Below are 18,379 nucleotides of genomic sequence, written 5' to 3' on the forward strand. Positions count from 1 at the left end.
GATCTTTGTTGAAAGTCACCATACCTTAAATGCTCTTTGTATAAAGTCACAATACCTGCTATGATGAAGCATCTGTCCCAATAAAAATAAGTCAATGATGTTTAATTACTCAATGTACACTGTTGTAATACCTGCAATGCTCCTTGTACAATGTGGTCCTACCTTCAAAGCTCTTTGAATAAAGTCACCATACCTTCAATGTTCTTTGTACAATGTCACCATACCTTCAATGTTCTTAGTGAAATGTCACCATACCTTCAATGCTCTTTGTACAATGTCACCATACCTTCAATGCTCCTTGTACAATGTCACCATACCTTCAATGCTCTTTGTACAATGTCACCATACCTTTGATGCTCCTTGTACAATGTCACCATACCTTCCATGTTCTTTGTACAATGTCACCATACCTTCAATGCTCTTTGCACAATGACACCATACCTTCCATGTTCTTCATAGAAAGTCACCATACCTTCAATGTTCCTAGTACAATGTCACTGTACCTTCAATGCTCTCTGTATAATGTCCCCATACCTTCACTGCTCCTTGTACAATGTCATCATACCTTCAATACTCTTTGTATAATGTCCATACCTTCAATGCTCCTTGTACAATGTCCCATACCTTCAATGCTCTTTGTACAATGTTGTCATACCTTAAATGCTCTTTGTACAATGTCACCATACCTTCAATGCTCCTTGTACAATGTCACCATACCTTTAATGATCTTTGTTGAAAGTCACCATACCTTAAATGCTCTTTGTATAAAGTCACAATACCTGCTATGGTCTTTGTATGAAGTCACATTACCTGCAATGGTCTTTGTATAAAGTAACCTTCCCCTCAATGCTCTATGTACAAAGTCACCATACCTTATATGCTCTTTGTATAAAGTCACAATACCTGCTATGGTCTTTGTATAAAGTCACAATACATGCAATGGTCTTTGTATAAAGTCACCCACTCCTCAATGCCATATGTACAAAGTAACCATACCTTCAATGCTCTTTGGAATGTACTGATGGATAATAAAGCCAAATCTTGTTGTTCTTCTGCATATCTGGTCAGATAGACGTAAACCAACTTCTTTACCTAAAATAAATAATTATATCTGGTCAGTTAGACATAAACCAACTTCTTTACCTAAAATAAATAATTATATCTGGTCAGATAGAAGTAAACCAACTTCTTTACCTAAAATCAATAATTATATCTGGTCAGATAGACGTAAACCAACTTCTTTACCTAAAATTAATAATTATATCTGGTCAGATAGACGTAAACCAACTTCTTTACCTAAATAAAAAATTATATCTGATCAGATAGATGTAAACCAACTTCTTTACCTAATATAAATAGTTATATCTGGTCAGTTAGACGTAAACCAACTTCTTTACCTAAAATAAAATACATTTCATTTTAAAATAAACCAAACTGTAACTTATCTATTCTAAATGAATGAAGGATATGTCCATGGGACATATATGCCCCAGCTTGTAAATATACAGCAAATTCTGTAAATCTTTATAAAGGGACATAACTCAAGAAAAGTGAAAGTGACACCACCCAAATTCAAACTTAATTTGAGTTTGGTGGTAATACTAATAAGCATTGTGTATAAGTTTCATAACATTTGGTTGAGGCAAACTAAAGTAAGAGAACTGAAACTAATTTTGGGACGTCTGTCTGTCTGTCTGGTATGTATGCAATGCATGATTTTCAAATATGGGCAATAATTTGGTATTCGGCCTTTGGTTTCTTTTTGTATCTTTTTTTTTAAGTTCTAAAACTTTAACTTTTATTCTGTGGGTTGTGTTGGTGTGAGAATAGTATTAATGGAACAAGTGGGTTTTTCGAGGAAAAATTAATCCATTTTGATTCACCGTTTTCGTGACAGGAAACCAAACAGGAAACAAAACTTTATTTTCTTTGTTTTGCACACTTTATTTCAAAAGACATAAATGAACACCATTACTAGTGTTACTTGCTTCGTGTTAATATTTAAAATCTATTTTCAATGTTAAATTAAGGTTTTTTTTAAACGCGACAGGAAACCATAAGAAACCGAAAGCATTTCTTTAGTTTTATTTTAATTGGAAAATCAGCTTAAAATAATCTGTACAGTAAACTTTTTCTTGATAATGTTACTTATAACTTTGGTTTTTAAATTTAGGACTGTTTTTGATAATTTTTTCCAATAGACAATAAAAACTATGAGAATATAGAAACAAGGGCACTTTAGGATGTCACTATAATAAATTATTTTGGGCGCCAACTTGCATCTACTGATTTTGACTACCAATGTATTTTCTCTTGCTTTTTGTTATAATTCTTATACACTTTTATATGTAGCACATGTGCCTACTAACCCTTCATGCCCTTAGAAACCCAATGCAGTGTGGTAGCTAGCTCAGTAACACAATTGCATGGTTAACACTTTGTGCTTATGCGTCACTAACCAGAAAATTCAAGCACTGTAAAAACAAGGAGATCTAGCTAGTGCTACTTATCTTATATAATGTACTTTTCTATATAGGGCTGTTCCAGAAGTGAATGTATGGGGATGTTGGGAGGCACTTTCTCAGCTCTCACTTTTGATTCAATTGGAAAGATGCAGGATATTTTAAATTTCTAAATTTTATTGAACACAAAACAAAAAGCATGATCCAACAAACATATTAATGTTTTGAACATCCAATATGTGAGTGATGTCCATTTTATCCACAGTATAAGTAGTATCTTGTAACGTCCACCCTGTCCCTTGCTTTTTGTAAAATTTAAAATTGAGAATGGAAATGGGGAATGTGTCAAAGAGACAACAACCCGACCATAGAGCAGACAACAGCTGAAGGCCACCAGTAGGTCTTCACTGCAGCGAGAAACTCCCGCACCCGGAGGCGTCCTTTAGCTGGCCCCTAAACAAATATGTACACTAGTTCAGTTGCATGTTTTTATATAGATTAGACTGTTGGTTTTCCGGTTTGAATGGTTTTACACTAGTATTTTTGGGGCCCTTTATAGCTTGCTGTTCAGTGTGAGCCAAGGCTCCGTGTTGAAGACCGTACTTTGACCTATATTGGTTTACTTTTATAAATTTTGACTTGGATGGAGAGTTGTCTCATTGGCACTCACACCAAATCTTCTTATAACCAATAAAAGTTTGAATTGTTTTACGTTTGTGATTTCGGGACCTTTTATAGCTGACTATGTGGTATGGGCTTTGCTCATTGTTGAAGGCCGTACGGTGACCTATAGCTCAGCTGTAAATTTCTGTGTCATTTGGTCTCTTGTGGAGAGTTGTCTAGCGGGCAATTATACCACATCTTCTTTTTTATAAAGACAAGATTCCATATACAAAACATTATTTTTTGGGTGTATAGAAATTCAATGAAATCCTATATTAATTGTTTACACCCATTCATTACAACTGCTGGAAAATTACAATTAAGTACCATGGATTACAGAAATATAACCAAAAACCTCATATACCAAAAAGAATAGCCTAGTTTATTTCACTAAATTTCTTTCCAAAATTTGTGACCACAAATATATAAATCTGATTAAAAAAAAAAATTCTGGTAAGTTGTTATTGGGCTCATTTCTCTAAAGGTCACAAGTTTGATGGTAACTTCTTATCATTCAATACAAATTATGACCGATCTTCAAAGTCACAAGTCCTTAGATTAAACAGAACCCTAGTTCCTTTCAGCAAGGGCAACTGTAAAAAGCTTATTTTAGTATTACTATTAAACTCCTAAATATGTGTTTGTTTTGAAAAAAATTAGTGCAATTTATTCAGAAATTTCAACGTTTTCTTTATTGATACAGGATACCATAATCGTTGTATCTTGATGTTTTAGCCAAAAAAATGTATTTATTGGTTTTGAAATTCCAGTTTTATACAATTAATTCCAATGTCAAATTCCTATTAATCCAGTAAAGTAAAAAACTTTTAACTTGGAATTAAAATCTTATAATAGGCATCATGTGCTATCTGTGACCTGTACACCATCTACATGGTTTCCACATATTTTTTTGTTAACCTTCTTTAGTGGGCTAAAATCAATAAAGTACTTCCTTTCAAGTCATGCATGGTAAAAGTTTACTTCTCCTTTGACAATATTATTGCATTTTTGAAAAGTGTTTGCAGAATATGATTAAAATTAAAAAAAAAAAAAAATTTGTGACAAAGATACCAACTCTGTACATTCCAAGTGTAACGGTATATCAACATGTATTTTTTTTAAATTAGCTTTATTTACCTAAAATATCAAGTACAATTTACTGCTAAAGCAAAATCAATTCAACGAGCATAGGCAGAATGATAAGAAACGTAATGTTGATCGAATTTTCCAAGGACCCTTTTCATCGTTATCTGGAAACAAAGTGTGTTGTAACATCCCTCGAATAAGAAATCGATTTTGTCAAGCCATTGTGCATTTATTTTCACTCAAGATCGTATGTAACATTATGCATGTAGGAAAAACTAGAGGCTCTAAAGAGCCTGTGTCGCTCACCTTGGTCTATGTGCATATCAAACAAAGGACACAGATGGATTCATGACAAGATTGTGTTTCGGTGATGGTGATGTGTTTGTAGATCTTACTTTACTGAACATTCTTGCTCCTTACTATTATCTCTATCTATAATGAACTTGGCCCAGTAGTTACAGTGGAAAATATTATGTAAAAATTTACAAAAATTTACAAAATTTATGAAAATTGTAAAAAATTGACTATAAAGGGCAATAACTCCTTAAGGGGACAATTGACAATTTTGATCATGTTGACTTATTTGTAGATCTTGCTTTGCTGTACATTATTGCCGTTTACAGTTTATCTCTATCTATAATAATATTCAAGATAATAACCAAAAGCTGCAAAATTTTCTTAAAATTACCAAATCAGGGGCAGCAACCCAACAACGGCTTGTCCGATTCATCTGAAAATTGCAGGGCAGATAGATCTGATTAACACTTTTACCCCATGTCAGATTTGCTCTAAATGCTTTGGTTTCAGAGATATAAGCCAAAATCTACATTTTACCCCTATGTTCTATTTTTAGCCATGGCGGCCATCTTGGTTGGTTGACCGGATCACCGGACAAATTTTTAAAACTAGATACCCCAATGATGATTGTGACCTAGTTTGGTTAAATTTGACCCAGTAGTTTCAGAGGAGAAGATTTTTGTAAAAGTTAACAGACGACGCCAGACGACGACGACGGACGCAAAGTGATGAGCCAGGTGAGCTAATAATAGACCCCCGGCGCGATCTCTTTGAAAATTGTATTTTCCTTTTTTAGACAATATGAAAACAGTCTACATAATATGCTTGCTACTATCCCGTTGGAAACAAAAACGATGCTTAGACCTAATATTTCATATACCCGGAAGTAAGCGCTTAATCACATGTTAGCCACACATTTCACGTATGACCGGAAATGATTTGGACTGAACGACAAAAACAATTTTAATAAAAAAAAGTAAATAACTGGACTTCTGTTTCGTGTGAAATGTAACGCATAACGATAACGTCATTTTCTAACTTAATTATTACGAAGAACAAAACTAGAATGTAAATAATCAATGATTTACCTGTTTGAACATCTTGCGAGAGTTCATATTTGCATATTGTTATGAAAAATTCAAGTACAATAAAGCAGACTACACCATTTAAAATTTGTGTTACAAAATCGGAAACCAAACTAACGCTACTTTTCTTACACCTGCTACAAAAATACTAAAAGTTCTCGGCAATTTCTTCTGACTATTCTTTTTGATCGATGTTCTTTATTATTTGAAAGCAAAAGTTACGATTTTGCAGTCGACGATTATCTTTAAATTGGGCAGCCTTACGCACTTCGGAAGCGAAAATAACGGTAAGAAACGACATACAAAAGTGGCCTGATAATCTTAAACATTTGTTTATTTCAAATTCTCTCTAGGGGAGATTAGAAAGCACCTATATTTTAATAGAAATAATAGCATTTGATGGTGGAGCAACAATTTCTCTCAACAAAATACAATATTTTATCACTTTTCTATCGTTATCGGAAACGGTCCCAATACCAAATTATTGCCCATATGCCTTTTGTTCAATCTTAAATGTATCAGTATATTGTTATATAATTTAAATGAATGTCTGACAAAATATGAATACATTACCTCAAGATTTTTACAAACTACATTCTTTACCACAGCTGGAAACAGATCTGATGCATCTTTCCCTTTGGCAACCATCTACCAAACATAATTAAATTCAACATTGAAAACATTGTATAGTAAAATGTAGCATGGCAATATAAAGAACTAAATTCTTTTAACTTATAAATGAAAATTCATTCTATATTTTCAAGTAAAATGGGCTTTTTTCAACAACAAAATTATAGCATTTTGTTTATAAGATATGTCACCATTATTAATTTCACCCCGCCAGTTGTTGTTACCATCTATGATCATCCCAATTCTTATTAATCTTTGTCAATTTCTCCATAGTTTCAGGTTTACATACAATCTTTATGAATAGACATAGTTGGTCCTATTGAAGTGTGTTTTACTGCAGGTATTACTTATTTATTACTACAATTCTTTACATGACTTCTAGTTTGTTTTTACTGCAAGTATAACTGATCCCTACGATTCCTTTTGTGGCTTCTAGTTTTCTTTTACTATAAGTATTACTGACTCCTTCAACTCTTTTCATGGCTTCTAGTTTGTTTTTACTTCAGTCAGTGTTCCAGTCAGGCCATTTTCAGAGGGTGCAGTGCCCGTCCTTTTTACAGTTTCCAGGGCACCCTTTGCATTTTTCATGGTGTTCGACTTTGTGAAGATGGACTATATTCTATTTTTTCACTACAGTGACCGATAGCCGTTAACTTCTATGTCATTTGGTCTCTGGTGGAGAGTTGTCTCATTGGCAATTATACCACATCTTCTTAATTTTATATGAACAGGTAAAAATAGGTTTACCTGTTGACAAAAGCTGATCAGTGCACTTTAATTCACTTTAAAACATTGTTTTACTATGTACGATTTAATTCTAAAACATTTTCTCTACCTAAATAAATAATTATATCTGTGGCACTATTCATTCAGTAATCAGCCAAGGATCTAACTTAAACAAGTTATTACAGAAAATAACAGGCATACTGTTATTGTGGAAATTCTCACAGAGTTATCTCCTCCTGTCATGAATTGTGTTGAAATAACACATGTCCGTTATTGTACAAAGAAACAATGTCTGTAATAACGCCTTTCAGTAATCATAGACAATTTCGTCGGGAGAAACGCAAATCGGGCCAGATACTTTCAAATTTACCGCTGTCTGTTTTGTTGTTAAGATCTTGTGTGATTTCACCATGTTTACATTATTATTTGCATCATTTTCAGTGAAACAACATAAGCACAGTGATTACCAGTTTGTTGTATTTTTGATGATAACTTTGTCTTGCATAAATTTTTTTAGTGGAATTGATTTAATATTTTCCAGTATTTGGGATTATTTAAGCCATGTTAGACATTCGTCAATGATACCTTACGATTAAATGATTATAACAGTATGTCTGTTATTATCTGTAATAACTTGTTTAAGTTAGACCCTTGATTGGTAATGTAATTTTTATTCATGTTGTACTTGTATATATATAGTATAACCAGTGTTTCAATGAATAAAGACAATGTTTGATTTATAACTTTATCAAAACATGCCTTTTTCATATTATAATTTCACGCTTTAAATGCCCTTTTGAAATCCTAGCTGGAACACTGTAACAGGAACATGATGTATTACTGACCCCTACATTTCCTTTGATGGCTTCTAGTTTGTTTTTACTACAAGTAATTACTGACCCCTACATTTCCTTTGATGGCTTCTAGTTTGTTTTTACTACAAGTAATTACTGACCCCTACATTTCCTTTGATGGCTTCTAGTTTGTTTTTACTACAAGTAATTACTGACCCCTACATTTCCTTTGATGGCTTCTAGTTTGTTTTTACTACAAGTAATTACTGACCCCTACAGTTCCTTTGATGGCTTCTAGTTTGTTTTTACTACAAGTAATTACTGATCCCTACAATTCCTTTGATGGCTTCTAGTTTGTTTTTACTACAAGTAATTACTGATCCCTACAATTCCTTTGATGGCTTCTAGTTAGTTTTTACTACAAGTAATTACTGATCCCTACAATTCCTTTGATGGCTTCTAGTTTGTTTTTACTACAAGTAATTACTGATCCCTACAGTTCCTTTGATGGCTTCTAGTTTGTTTTTACTACAAGTAATTACTGATCCCTACAGTTCCTTTGATGGCTTCTAGTTAGTTTTTACTACAAGTAATTACTGATCCCTACAATTCCTTTGATGGCTTCTAGTTTGTTTTTACTACAAGTAATTACTGATCCCTACAATTCCTTTGATGGCTTCTAGTTTGTTTTTACTACAAGTAATTACTGATCCCTACAATTCCTTTGATGGCTTCTAGTTAGTTTTTACTACAAGTAATTACTGATCCCTACAATTCCTTTGATGGCTTCTAGTTTGTTTTTACTACAAGTAATTACTGATCCCTACAATTCCTTTGATGGCTTCTAGTTTGTTTTTACTACAAGTAATTACTGATCCCTACAATTCCTTTGATGGCTTCTAGTTTGTTTTTACTACAAGTAATTACTGATCCCTACAATTCCTTTGATGGCTTCTAGTTTGTTTTTACTACAAGTAATTACTGACCCCTACAATTCTTTTCATGGCTTCAAGTTAGTTTTTACTACAAGTAATTACTGAGCCCTACAATTCCTTTGATGGCTTCTAGTTTGTTTTTACTACAAGTAATTACTGACCCCTATAATTCCTTTGATGGCTTCTAGTTTGTTTTTACTACAAGTAATTACTGACCCCTACAATTCTTTTCATGGCTTCAAGTTTCTGGTTGTCTCTATTACTGTCTAACATTGTCTTCAAATCTTCATGTCTGTAAAAAATACCACTCAATATTGTAATTCAATATATATATATAAGTTACATTTACATGATTTAAGAAATGTGGAATAATTTAATTGCCATCAGGACAACTTTCCTTAAATCAAAGGACAAAGATCAGTCAGGGGACTTATTGAAATAAGTGATTTTTAAATCACTTATTTAAGTAGCAAATTCAAAGTTTTGTCACAAATTGTGATTTTGTAGTTTTACCAAAATTTTAAACACATAGGTTTAGATAATATCTTTTCATTAGTAAAATTGAAAAAAATGAACTTTTTGCTTGTTTTAAGCAGCAAGGTTTATGCCTTTGATGCAATCATTTAGCTGCAAATTCTATTTTAGTTGAAAAAATGCTGTAGAAATGGCTTTACATAATGAACTGATATTTTCTTAACAGATTTTTCCCAGCAGTGGGAGTATTTTTCCTGTAAAATTCAAGGTTTCATCTTATAGATTATGTAATAAAATTCTACTGTTCGAGATCAAAATTTCACTGTTCGGGGGTGTTGAAATTAGTGGGGTTTATTAAAAAAATGATACTTAAAGAAGTGATTTTTTGGAAGGAAATTGAGGTATGATACTTAAACAAGTGATTTTTATGTCATTATCCTAGATTTGGTACAAGGTCATCACCTGACATGACCCGGTCATCCTATCAACACAGATGTTGGTTCTGATAATTTTAGCAACATAATTAGTCCCTGGATCATTAGTATTCTATATTTAAAGCTACAATAAAATTAAATCACTTAGTCTAGTCATTAATTTGTACTACTTAAATAGGTGATTATTAAAGAAAGACAACTCTTACTTCCAACCTTTATGGACATAATGTTACTTGAATCAGTGATTTAGAAAATCACTCATTTAAGAAAGTCCCCTGACTGAAGATGTAAACAGTTACAGGTCAATTAGACACTGTACTGCCTTCATAAATGAGCAAAATATACTTTATAGTATACTGCAAAAGACTCCAGTGTAAAATAATTCAAAATGGAAATCTGACTGCTTGCACTTGATTCATACTAAAAGACCCAATGACCTGCAAATATTTTTACTGTTAAGGGCCATCAAAAATAAAATTTCTGTTGGTCCTAGTTTCAATGTACCTCTCACATGAAGAATCCTTGATTACCTTTAATTAAGTCATATACAAATAAGTCAATTTGGTAAACATAACTGTTATTACCTGTTTAACCTAAATTTCAAGAACTAGTTTTCATCCTGGATTTATTTCTCATCCTATCTATAATCGTTGTAATTAGTTGACTGTTTGCAGTTTTTGTTATGGTTGCATCAATGATTGTATTTGTTGAATCGATTAATCAACACTTGTTACTGGATTCTTTTGTGTTTTGATTGATTAAGAGATACTTTAAGACTTTGACAACCATTCTATGGCTAAATTTCAGTGCTCGAAAACAAATTTTTTGACCCTGGTGGTCCAAATGAAAAAATTTGGGCCACCACTTTTTTCAGAGACTCAAATTTTGGTGGTCCAAATAGAATTTTAATGGTCCTAACAAAAGACAACAATCTCTTATTAATTTTTATTTGATACAATTTATAGACTTCTTTTCCATTCATAACTTCATAAACCATCCTCCTCGAAAGCCTTAATCATAACTTTTTCACATTTTGTAAAAACATATTTGTAAATATAAGTTAAGTGTAATCATTATCTTAAGTAGGAGGGCTCTGATTCAAAAAGGAGGATTGTGCCTGGGAATCGGCTTTGCTTGAATTTATATACTAAGTTGGGTAAATCTTTGAGATGCTCCCTCTCGGGGAACAACTGTATTGCATTGAATTGATTGTCCTTGATTGGCATGGACTATGGAAGGATAATAGATATCTACACAACAATAGGTGAGATAAAGGATGTAACTGAGTGGACAGTATCAAATGTAATTTAGGTTTTTGTTTATTTTTACACCAACAGCAGGAAGGACAAAAAATGACCATCAAAATCCAAAAAAGATTTTTCTTTCTGAAACAAATACATTTAAATTTTATATATCTAGTGGATGCCAGGCCTTAAAACTTTCCAAACTGCACAGGTTAGTCTGTTCACAGAGTAGTTTTTGAGGTATAAATACAGCCATTTTTGTCCATTTGTAATGATGAACCTTAAATCTCGCATATTCTCGCATGATTTTCAATTATACGCTTGACCCACTCAGAATTCTAGGTTGTGAACAAGCTTTCCCGAAACTAGAGTATTACTGTGAATTCATTTATTTTCGTGAGTACCAATTTTCGAGGATTGAGGAAAACTTTCATATTCGTGGATATTTGATTTCATGGTTTTGGAGAAGTCTGCATACATTCCTTCAGAAAACTTGTATTTCGTTGAACATTTAAATTGGTGGTTCCACTGTTCCCACGAAAATTAGTATCCGACGAATATTAATGAATCCACAGTATACTTCTTGTCGCTAAATTATTCTTCTTGTGTAAATAGTGAGACAAAAGGTAAGAATTTGTATATATGCATAAATGTCTACAGTACTGTCAGTAGCTGTCATTGAGAGTCAACAAAGATTCATGGCAAAATCAAAAGTCTCAAAGTTGAGCTCAAAATTCTCTCTCTAGAAGTCCAGACGAAAAAAATAGGTTCACCGTTATGATATCGTAGGAAGGCGTCACAGCAAAAATCTAAAATTTGGTGATGCAAAAAAAAAGTTGGGACACCATGCATACATTGAATTACCGTTTAAAGTCAGTATTAAAGAATCCACTACTTGCTGGATCTGCGGTAAGTTCTCCTTCAGCGCTACCAGTCGAGGACGGAGGCTTCTCATTTGCGTAACCACCACTCATTTTGTGGTATTTTCCTGCCGGTCTTTCAGAATCTTGTGATTGATAATAACCGGAAGTTACGTCCGTAACTCAAACTTCCGGTGTTGACAATGACCGAAGATAGAAACGGTCGAAAAGAAATAAAAGAACCGTCGAAAACTTTTTTTTAAACTAATGGACTGATCATTTATAACCTGAAAGGGAGGGGGGAAATAAGGAATTCTTCATACAAATCGGATATCTATCCTAATTTTTACAGTGATTTTTGTCGAGCTTGCGAAATTTATTTCCCGAAAGCAAGATCGATAGAGTCTGTGGTTAAAGTTTTTTTAGACATCAATAATTTTGTCAAACTTACATGGAATTTTATGAAATTTTGACCGAAGCTTGTTCATGACCAATATACCGTATCCAGAGCAAACTTTTGCAAATATTTCTTTTTATTTTCCCGCTATTTACTGATAAAATGGACTTAAAAAGTTTTTTTTTACAGTCAACACTAACAGGCTCAGTCTGAGGTTTAAGTTTTTCAGTCATCAATAACCTTGTCAAACCTTTTTGGAAATTTATGAAAATTGGACAGATGCTTGTTTATGACCAATAAACAGTATTCAGAGTAAATTTTTGAAAATATTTATTATTTTCGATAATTACTGATAAATGGACTTTAAAGTAGATACAGTCTGGGCTTAAAGTTTGTTACATATCAATTACTTTGTCAAACCTTCATAGAGTTTTATGAAACTCTGGCAGAAGCCTTTTAATGATTAAGGGATAATGTCTGAAGTAAACCTTTTGAAAAGTAACAGGGTTCCACGGAACCCCTTACGAATTGTGTTTATAAAGCCCGTAAATTTAGACACATTCCTTGTAAACTAATTGATCCTTTGAATAAACTTATTCTTAAAGGTTATCAATTTAACACAGTAGTTAAATCTTAGATATTGTTTTATAGGACTAAACTAACATTAATTTTGTTTTTGAAAAATTAAAACATGACTGACTATATGTTGCTATATATCTACAGTTATGATAACTTATGATTCTACATCCTGTAGATACTGTTTACTTATATTTTGGCATTGCAAAATGTAATGCATTTCTCAGACTGATTATGACGTCTTTACACTAAATCCGTTGGATGTGTACTTGTTTATACTTTAGTCTGGGAAAACATGATTTTATTTATTAGTTGTTATTGTCTTTGAACTATCTTTCAGTAACTGTGAGTACTCTTTTTCGGTGCTTTGTGTCTACTGTTTGTGTGCCTCTTAACGATCTTTTGAGTTGCAAATTGCAATTGAATTTCACAGTTTGTTCTTGTGTTGTGCTGTAACACCGCTGTCCCAGTTTAAGGGAGGGTTGAGCGCTCACAAACTTGTTTAACCCTGTAACATTCTTTATATATCTGTCCTAAGTCAGAAGCCTTTGGTACAGTTGTTGTCGTTGGTTCAGGTTTGTCATACATGTAATTTTATTTTAATTGCTTTGCTATGAATTATAGGCCGTTAGTTTTCTCGTTTGAATTATTAAACATTTTTTATGTCGGCCCTTTTATAGCCGACTATACAGTATGAGTTTTTCTCATTGTATGTTGAAGGCTATTGTCTATACATGCTTACTATCACTTCATTTTAACTCTGATGGAGGCCGTACGGTGGCCTACAATTATTGCTTACTACCACTTTATTTAAACTCTGCATGTTGGATAGCTGTGTCATTGGCAATCATACCACATCTCCTCATTTTCATATATATCCAAATAAAGCTCCCTGAAGTCACAAACAACTTCCCCTACTTTAAGCTTTAGATCTACTATTAATGCAATATTTTATTGAACGATAATATTATAAATAGAAATTGTATGCATGTAATAAATATTAAAAGTATTGAGGAATGTTAGGGGGGTTTATGTGTATGGAAGGAGGAGTCTTGCATTTATTTTCTATCCTCTAGGAGTATCCACCGTCTATAAATTATCTTGGAAATTGAATATTCCATGTAAAAGAAAAATGTAAATAAATTGGCAGACTCACTTCTTGCAAATATGTAAATTTAAAAAGAACTGAAAATTGGTCAGTCCCAATCCTGTATGGAGATCTCTACAATCAAAAGTGTCAGTCCCGATCCTGTATGGAGATCTCTACAATCAAAAGTGTCAGTCCCAATCCTGTATGGAGATCTCTACAATCAAAAGTGTCAGTCCCGATCCTGTATGGAGATCTCTACAATCAAAAGTGTCAGTCCCGATCCTGTATGGACATCTCTACAATCAAAAGTGTCAGACGTCAATAAAGGTATAACAAAATGCAGATTCTTCTTCCATATAAGAGGTGAGAGATAGGTTACCGGAACATACATTACCCAATCCGAAAAATCGGCAAGATTCAGCAAAGAGGGGGTTAGTTCTATGTGTCACTATGTCTTAATAAAGATGAATATATTGCTCATTTCTTAATAAGATGCTCATCTTTATTGGATATCCGCAAGATGTACTATACAAAGTTTAAATATCTGACTATCTCATATGTGGGTCATTTGAAGAAATATTGGCAAACTTATTTTGTAACAAAAGAATCTATTGTCAAATTAAAAATAGTAGACTGCTCTGTTTAAAGAGAAGTTAATTCAAACAAATTGATAAAACCAAATTCTTGAAGTTACCAAATCTCCAACTTACATGTGCTATAAATTATATATACAAAAAGTCATGTCAAAAGACTGTCTCTACTAAATTCTATTTAGTGATCAATTGTGAATTAAAGTATTTGCTAGTCAGCGTGCCGTTTTTCTACGCTAAATCAATATCATTCATCTATGCACCTTTCACATATATATTCTCCTTATGCATATATCGAATGTGCTGCAGGCTTGATATGAACTAACTTTGTCTTATTGTGCCTGGGAATCGGCTTTGCTTGAATTTATGTACAGGTCCACCATGTAATATAGTTGAATCCCTACTGAGTGAAGATGTACACAGTACTGACTTTTAACTATTTTTTATGTTTGAATTTATTGGATTTAATGAAGTCATCCTGAGGATATTTTAGATTTTATACCGAGATGTATTTTAACTTACTGATTTCTTGGTGTCCCATAGCTGGGAATACAATAAGATAAGATAAGATATTTTTTTTATTCCATTTACATTAAAGGGCACACGAAGAGCAAAGTAATTTATTACAACGATTCTAATAATTGACACAATAATTTTGATAATCATATATAAATATGAATATAATCAACTAAATTCTAAGATCTTAAACCACAGCCAGACCAGAGCCATAAGCATATAAGTAAAAAAGCATAACAGTTATATAGAAGATTAACAAGCAAATATTCTTAATGGTTTACTGATAGTTTTCTGAGTTCAAAACATTTACTAATATAAATGGCAATAATTTTCAATACTTCTAGGTTTTCTTGAATAAAAAGCCAACTAAACTATGCACATGTGTTTAACGTATCGAAATTTTTACGACTTATTAACATTTTATCATATTACTCTTTTCTCAAGAGATTATAAAGGGGACATTGACATATATAAATGCTCTTCATCTTCAACTTTATCCAAAAGAGCATTTTTCACATAATCTTTGTGATTTATTTATTTATATAGTATTTTGCATATCTATCCGTCTCTGTTTTTATGTGGTGTTCTTATCTTGATCTTGCATAGTGCTTGTCTATCTTTAAAATCTTTTAATTCCAGATATTTTTTTGTACCAAAAAATGTTAAATTGAAAAATAAGTCAAGAGTTTATCTTTATCTGATTTACCAGTATTTTCTCTAAAATCTCTCCATGAATAATTCAGAAAACTTTTACATAAATTATCCTTAACTATAGTACATTATCGGCCAGCACTTACATTTAATTTTGATCAGTCTATTTTATTCATTAAAAATCAATACTAGAAAACCATGTAGTATAATATGTTTTACATGTAACTTTTTATTACAAATATATGCATAATATAATAAACCATCCTTTGTGTTCTCTAACCTATGAGCATATTTTAACATAGCCAATAAAATTGAAAAATAAATAGGAAATCTTCCTAATTCAGACATAACAGCAAAATTACTTGCTTTTCGGTAAACCCCAAGAACATATTTCATAAATTTTGTGTGTGATTTTTTCAGATATGTCTTTTGAATAAACTTTTTCTAAAATGTAATCGTTCTTTTTCTTACGGTTGAAAACATTCCCCATATTTCACTGTCATACATTAAAATAGGTTTAATTGTATGGTCATAAAGATGCATTAAAGTTAAGACACTAGGATTTGATGATGCTAAGCATTGTTGTAATCCAAAACAAGCTTTCTTAGATTTCTTGTATAGCTCATCTTTACACTGTGTATAAATTTACCACTAGATACAAAAGTAATTCCTATGTAATTGTACAACACTTTACACTTTCAAGTTGTTGCCCGTTTGAATACAATTGACAATCAACATGTTTTCCTAGTTTGTTAAAAAATAAAACTTTTGTTTATGCTGAGTGTTCTTGCGTTTGTTTTTACAGTATTCCTGTCACGTAGTGATGTCATTTTAGCTGTATTTTTAACATTGCCATACTAAGCGGGAGGTTTGGCTAGCATTAAAACCAGGTTCAACCCACCATGTTTTCTTAAAATGTTATGTACCAAGTCAGGAATATGCCAGTTGTTATCACACAGTCCATTTCTATGTATGTTGGCGTTTACTTTTGTTGTAGTTCAGTGTTTCTGTTGTTCCGTTGTTTTCCTTTTATAGTTCATGTGTTTCCTTCGGTTTTAGTTTGTTTTACTCGGATTTGTTTTTGCTTCATCGAATTATGACTATTGAACAGCGGTATACTATTGTTGCCTTTATTTAAATAGATGTATTTTACTTGTGCAGCTGTATGTTAATTTATTGATAGTGTTTGGTTGCCGTATTTAGAATCATTTTGTTTATTTGACATTGTTTGATTGTAAATAAATTGTGCAAAAAAAAATATAGATTAAAATATAAATTAAAATACTGGTAAATTATTAAGCCAGGGATTTCGTTACCACAAATTACTTAAAACCTTTACTAAATTCTTCCACAGATATAAAGATTTGGTTTTGAAGTTTGATTGTACCTGTAGAAAACTTATTTCAAACGGGATTTCACATCCTCATTTTTACGGCAATATTGTTTACCGTGCCCGGAAATTTAGAAACGATCCTGGTAAACTTATCGATCCTTTGAATAAACTTATTCTAAAAGGTTACCAATTCAACACTGTAATTAGATCATTAAATATTGTTTTTATTGGTACTAATGTTGATTTTGCTATCAGTAAATTAAAAGCATACTAAATATTATTGTAAAATACATATATACATTCATGGATCTACAATCTGTCGATACCTGTATCTTGGCATTGCACAAGGTCATGTTTTTCTCGGACTGTTTATGACGTCTTTACATTAAATCCATGTATTGGATGTTGGATGTGTACGGATTGATAATTTAGTCTTAGATGCATGATTTTTTTTATTAGTTGTTAGTGGCTTTGAACTAGCTGTCAGTAACTGCGAGTACTCTCTGATCTGTACTTATTGTATTTTTGTTGTTTGGATGTACAAGTACCCGGCCACGTCCACTTGTATTTGTAGTATTTGTATTTTTATCCATCTGATGAGTTAAGCCTCTTTCAACTGATTTTTATAGTTCGTTCTTATGTTGTACTGTTACACCACTGTCCCAAATTAGAGGAGGGTTGGGATCCCGCTAACATGTTTAACCCCGTCACATTCTGTATGTATGTGCTTGTCCCAAGTCAGGAGCCTGTAATTCAGTGGTTGTCGTTTGTTTATGTGTTACATATTTGTTTTCGTTCATTTTTTGTACATAAATTAGGCCGTTAGTTTTCTCGTTTGAATTGTTTTACATTGTCATTTCGGGGCCTTTTATAGCTGACTGTGTGGTATGGACTTTGCTCATTGTTGAAGGCCGTACGGTGACCTACAGTTGTTAATTTCTGTGTCATTTTGTCTCTTGTGGAGAGTTGTCTCATTAGCAATCATACCACATCTTCTTTTTTGTATAAAAACAAAGCCCAGGTACCTCCTAGCAAGTTCACATAAACTTGTAAAGTTCCGTAGAATTGTGCTGCTGCTGATTAAACAATACACAAAACGAATACGGTAAGTGGTCATTAGTTGAGCATAGAGGCAGTACAATTTAGTCAGATTTTTTTCGTAGTGGTTTTATCTACTCATAGTTACTGTAGGTATATGGAGTGCAATAAGTGCCAGGTTGGAATACGAAGGTAAATAATTCCTAATTGAATTTTTGGGTGTGCAGTGATTCTGAATTGCAGAGATTTTCATGTTGCTGACATTGGTGGTAGAACTGTTATTGTAGTGTTTCAGGTACATACAAAAGTTGTACAGGATTATTTCTAGAAGTACCAAACAGTCCATACCACAAAACCGTTCCGTTACTCATTGGAACCAATATTTTAACAGTAGTGATGAAGGACAAAGTGCGCATGGACAACGTTTTCTTCAAGACGCAAATTTGTATACTCCGTATTATCTATCCTTTAGATCAATGTCACTAAGAGAAAAGAAAC

The 18,379-nt window shown here is 32.6% G+C and overlaps 1 protein-coding gene across 4 annotated transcripts in view; it reads right to left on the reverse strand.

Annotated features, from left to right (window-relative positions):
- Positions 1-11,865, reverse strand: part of LOC127733899 (AP-3 complex subunit beta-2-like) — a 61,572-nt gene extending 49,707 nt beyond the window's left edge. For 3 of the 4 annotated variants that reach the window (XM_052243345.1, XM_052243344.1, XM_052243343.1), the window contains exons 1-4: positions 11,695-11,865; positions 8,895-8,970; positions 6,167-6,241; positions 997-1,092 (exon numbers count right to left, since the gene is read on the reverse strand). In XM_052243345.1, coding sequence (XP_052099305.1) covers positions 997-1,092; positions 6,167-6,241; positions 8,895-8,970; positions 11,695-11,804 — 357 coding nt within the window. In that variant the 5' untranslated portion in view covers positions 11,805-11,865. Of the gene's footprint in view, positions 1-996; positions 1,093-6,166; positions 6,242-8,729; positions 8,867-8,894; positions 8,971-11,694 lie in introns of those variants that run through there. The other variant, XM_052243346.1, reaches the window with a different exon arrangement.
- Between the last annotated feature and the right edge of the window lie 6,514 nt (positions 11,866-18,379).

This window comes from Mytilus californianus, unplaced genomic scaffold (genome assembly GCF_021869535.1).
Source record: "Mytilus californianus isolate M0D057914Y unplaced genomic scaffold, xbMytCali1.0.p SCAF_3, whole genome shotgun sequence".
NCBI classification, from domain to species: Eukaryota; Metazoa; Mollusca; class Bivalvia; order Mytilida; family Mytilidae; genus Mytilus; species Mytilus californianus.